General features: G+C 21.1%; 1 protein-coding gene across 1 annotated transcript; it reads right to left on the bottom strand.

Annotated features, from left to right (window-relative positions):
* Positions 1-935: 935 nt before the first annotated feature.
* LOC105366361 (chymotrypsin-1-like) lies at positions 936-2,989 on the bottom strand. The gene is made up of 4 exons (XM_011504783.1): positions 2,944-2,989; positions 2,359-2,699; positions 1,269-1,517; positions 936-1,099 (listed from the first exon to the last, which is right to left on the bottom strand). Exons 1-4 carry the CDS (start codon positions 2,987-2,989, stop codon positions 956-958), a joined length of 780 nt encoding a protein of 259 aa, XP_011503085.1. The 3' UTR covers positions 936-955.
* Positions 2,990-5,909: the final 2,920 nt, after the last annotated feature.

The raw sequence follows: 5,909 nt of genomic DNA, 5'->3' as shown, positions 1-5,909 counted from the left end.
TAACAAATTTTTTTTAAATTATCTGTTAATTACCTTATAAAAACAAGTTTAAATTATTTAATCGAGAAGATTAATTCATAAAATATAAAATTAATTTGTAAGATGCGTTTGAATATTTAAATTTATGAAATAAATTAATTGTAGCACAATATGTAAAAAAATCTGTTTTATATTACTTTAACTTAAATTACATTATAAATTTTAGATGATACATTTCTATATTTTTATGCTAAGAAAATATTATTATATATTCATATCAAAATATTTTTAAATTTTATGGAAAAATATTTATTATTACTTTTGATTATTTTGATTATTGTTAATATTTATTACTTTTGATAATGAAATTATTACATTATTTTAGAAAATATCTAGTTTCAGAAAACTACAGAATCAAAAATTATCTTTGCGTATAATTAACATAAAAATAAACAAGAATTTTTAAAATATTTATTCAAGTAATACTAACAAGTAATAGAACATTTTAATTCTAATAAGGTTTATTAAAACTAAAATTAAGTATTATTATATTTTATATTATTTTTAGTTCATTAAGTATTATTATACGTAATACCATAAGATACTATTAATAATTTTTCACTATATTGTGAAAAATGTATGTAAAACGATTAACACATTTCAATATTAAAAATCTTAGATCGGTATTTGTAACTTATACATATTTATTCCATTTTTATCAAATTTATATTAACAGAAAAAAAATTATTGTTTATATTTTTTACAATAAAATATATAAGTTTGAAGGGTGCAAAGAATGACTAAAAGAAATAAATATTTGAAAATAGTAGTAGTGCATTTGGAATCAGTTAATGTACATGGAACATAATTAAATTTATGCTCATAAATTTTTGATTACAATATTTACATGAGTTAACAAAATACACATTTTATTCCATTTTCAGAAATGACTTAGAATTAAATATTTACACTTGAATTATAAATTTAAAATTGCGAAGATGTATTCGATATGACTATAAATGTTAACGTAAATATCTGGAAATCCTAAGGCACATGGATCAAAAAGTGAAACGATACCAATCAAAATGTGATTAGCAACTAACGGACTACCAACATCACCCTAAAAATTTTTAAAAACAATATTATTTTTATTAAGGTATATTTTAAATATTATTTTTTATTTCTTAAACTTTTTGGTAAATTGAATAGAAAAAGAGATTACATTTAATTAAATTGAATTTACCAATCTTAGCGAATAATATTAGTAAATAAATTGTGGAAAAACTCACAATACATGCACCCACTCTTTGTGTTTGAAATGCACAAAATTGATCGTATAAAATTCTCATATGATATGCACTTTCGCAAACATCGTTATTTATGATCATCATCCAAGTTTTTCTTAATTTATTAGGACTGAAGTCATCGATAGATCTTTTTCCCCAACCGATGATATAAGCAATTGAGCCATAATTTAAATCAGAGGTGGGAAGTTCTATTCGATTTATAAGATAACTAAATTCAAACGAAGTTCGTATCTAAAACATTATTGAAATAAAAATTCTTATTTAATTTTAAATAAATAACGTAGCATATGATAATTGTTAATTTATTTATCATTGTAGATATCTGATTACAAATGTAAATGAAATTAAACAAAATATCATCTGAATTTTTCATTTATATGGATATTCAACAGTTTAATGCAAACATATAATATCAGATATTTCATTTGGTATTTAGAATAGTAACGAAAACTTTGATTTTGTAAATTGACTTATTAGATATAGAATATAAATTAATAGAAATATTTAAAATAGATACATATCACCTGGTACCTATTCCGATACATGAATAGTATATTGATAACGAAAGTATATCAATAAATAGTATTAAACAGTATGTAAATTTGAGTATACAAAATTTTTGCAAATTTTGCATATTAACATATAAAATAACATTGTCTATAAACGTACAAAGAAAAAATAATTTCAATTGCATCATCGAAACATAAATTTACTTGACTAATATTAATATTTTTACCTTTATACACCTTTTGATACATACGTAATTTATGAAAATGTTTTAAAATGAAGAATTAGAATAGCTTAAGAAATTGAAGGTATATACGTAACAGAAAATTCAAAATAACAAAGACTGATAATTTTATAATTATTTAATAATTAAATAATTTTTAGATAAAGTATTAAATTTTATAAAATTGGATAATTTAAATGAAACTTCAATTATAAAAGGTGTAGAATGTCAATTAATAATAACAACATTCGCATACCCATTTCATTTTCACAACTTCATCGATAATATATATTTTTTATTCCTTCATATTAACAATTTTAGTCGAAATTTCACTTAACATACCTTCACAACAGCGATATCACTTTGGTACTTGGAAGTTGTAGTTAATTGGCTAATGTAGTCTGGATGTAAGAAAATTTGTTCGATCTCAAACAAGATTCCATCTACATACAAGTTACTTTCAGTTATATTCGAAGTTCCCACGCGGATTATTAAATCGTTAATATTAACCAAATCCTCATCTACACACTGACCAGCAGTTAAGACATGTTGCGCACTTATAATAGCACCACCGCATATATGTTCATCACTCGAAATGTACTTAAAAGCAGCCATATATGAATGATGCCGAATACTAGTCTCTGTGCCACCAACAAGTCTTATATTCTTGCCAGTAACAGCTTCTAAAAATTTTAAAAATATTTTTATGAAAAATTGTTAAATAAATATGAAAACTACAATTTCATAAAGAATTATAACTGATTAATTTAAATATTGGCATTTATTCTACTTTAAAATTTGCACTCGGTTGCACTTTATCAAATTATTTATAAATTAAACGTAAAATAAAATTTTATTGATTTTATAACCATTTTATAAATGAATGTATTTCAATAAAAATGAATTAAATTAAAAAAATCAACTTACCAACAGTTAAAGCAAGATACAAGCAAATTACAATTCGGAAGGACATTATAACCTCTAACCATAGAGCCAGTAAACGATAAACTGGAAAAATTCACTTTATACATGAAGAATAAATTTATCATAAAGATAATCATTGTACACATGACACTGGTTATATATTTTATAATCGAATACATTATACGAATTATCGCTTCTTATAATATGTAAATGAACATTCGGGCAAATATTCTTGTAACAATCGCATGATGTCACCTATAACAAAAGCTATTCACAAAAATGCCGTTCCAATTTCGTTTAATTTTATTTATTGTAACTTTTTTATAAATTAAATTAAAAATTAGAAAATCCAGACAATTAATATGCTATATAACTTTTAATTGGTATTAGTTAGCCTACTCATTAATTTAACATATTTAAATGTCTTTCAGTTATAATTATTGTTTCAATAAAAATTTTAATCTACTTATCGTTATGTATTTAAGAAACCAGATATACGTATTTTCCACGTTAAAGAATAATTTGAACTGCATATTTAAAAAAAAAAACAGAATTATTCATTAAAAATAATGTATGGATTTATACCGTTAACTTCTATATGAATTTTAACTACCATAAATGTTTATTGTATGAATTCATACGAGTAATTCACAGATTTATTAAAAAATATAAAATGGAAATAAAAAAGAATTGGATGAATAATTACATTATTACATAAATACTCTATGTTTATATTTATAGATATATATTTTATAAAATATTAAATCATAATTCGTTGTGTTACAATCGTAATTAATAATTACACAGTTGGATATAAAGAGCTATTTATTTCATTATATAAATAAACTAAAATAATCACAAATAATATAAAACTTAAACTATTATTGCGTCATAATTAGTGCAGGACAAGCTGAAGCAAACAAAAATTAATTCTTTCATCATAATTGTGGTTATAAAAAATATTAATTAAACAAAACTATTTACACATTGAATATTCAATTATATTTGTAGTTCACTAAATAATATTGTGTACATCCTATAAATTCAATAAAATTTAAAATTAATTATACAAAATTTTTTACATATTATGTATTGAGTAACATTTGCAGACTTTTAAAATTCAACTAATGCATGTACAATTTTAAAGAATAGCAACTTTATTTGAAAAAAATATATATTTTTTAATAATATTTTTGTTTATTAATAATTATACAATAATACTTAACAACAAAACTGAAACATTTGCTGTAGAAATTCCAAATAAACCACTGTTAATGCAACACTCTAAAATATTATATATCAAACTGCATTCATTTATTTGAAATTACAAACGATATTGAATTTTTAAAACTGTAGATAGTTTTAAATTATAGATAGTTAATGTAATATAAATAATCATTTATATATTTATACTGTACCATACCATTGCAATAACAACTATTATTAATGTAATAATAACGCCTGAAAATGTTTATAGTGTGTGACATATGACATGTGATGTTTAGTCATTTAAAATAAACGTTTTTTAAATATAATAATTTTTAATTTAATTTAGTTTTTAATATAATTTAACAGTTACTTACTCTATTATTATTTATATTTTTAAATATTTTTAGATATTTAAAGAAATTACTATGTAAATTTTAAAAAATAAATATTTTTATGAAATAAAATTAAACGTTCTCATTGATAAACATTTATATATTTTTTACTTTATACGATACATTTTTATAATAATTTGACGATAAACTTATAAAAATCAGTGTTTAATATTCACTTTTTTCTTTTAAAGTTAGCTGATAAAGGATATTGAATAAATAAAATATACTTCATTGAAAACTATGTAATTATTGATTTTAAAAATAATGTAATTTTTGCACACTTTCATTCTAAAATAATTTTAATATGTAACACTTTCCGTAAATAATACTTTGTGTTCGTGAATAAGTTAATAACTTTACAAAAAAATATACAATAAACTAAGTTAATTCAATTACGATTGCGACATTATTTATTTAATGATAATAATTAAATACAAAAAATGTCAAAAGGAGTATTTAAATAAAAGATAATATAGAGTTATCAAACTGCCTCCAAATATTAATATGCTCACATCATCGACATTTCTTACTTGTACCCTACAATTACTTGGCTGAATTGTTCAGAGCTGGAAACTCTATTCACTAATTCCAAACATCACACCCTTAATCTTCAAATGACACGCACATTCATAATTGATTTCCTGGCTTATGTGTGAATTTTCACACCAACAAACACCTATCATAAACCCTTTTATATTTGCTTTTCAAGAGAAATTTTGTATAAAGTCATTTCGACTACCTATTTCACCATTTGCATTATATCTTACTTGAAAGGGCAATTGGAGAAATGGACTTTCATGAGAGATTTTAATAGCTAACTTCATATTTCGTATCGTCTACTAAATATTTATTATTGATTATATATACTACCTATAATATTGCAATATTTTTAAAATCTAAAGTTTATAATTTCCAACTTTAATGATTAATTAATTAAGAATACTGAAGAGATTCGAGAAGATATATATGAAGAAACATTGCATTAAAAAAAATCTTATTTTATTCTTAAAAATTGAAGAATACTAATATAAAAGATTTTTCAGTGGTACAGTTTTATAAAATATTTTGCAAATTGAAGTCTTCAATTTTATGTAAATTAATAAACTGATTTAAAAAAAAACATGCTAAAAATATGTTGACCTTATTTTAAAAGAACGTATTCAATTTAATCATTTATTAACAAAAATAAATAATTAGGTTATAATTATAATTTATTGATTTATAATATAATAATTTATAACAAATTTATAATTTATTAATTATAAAAAAATATAAATTTATAACAAAAAATAATTCTAACAAATTTTTAATTTAACTATTTGAAAGTAATTTCCTTTTCATAATATTTCAGTACTTCTATGTTATCAT

The sequence above is a fragment of the Ceratosolen solmsi genome, unplaced genomic scaffold, assembly GCF_000503995.2.
Source record: "Ceratosolen solmsi marchali unplaced genomic scaffold, CerSol_1.0 scaffold10, whole genome shotgun sequence".
NCBI classification, from domain to species: Eukaryota; Metazoa; Arthropoda; class Insecta; order Hymenoptera; family Agaonidae; genus Ceratosolen; species Ceratosolen solmsi.
This window is presented reverse-complemented; position numbering and strand designations above follow the sequence as displayed.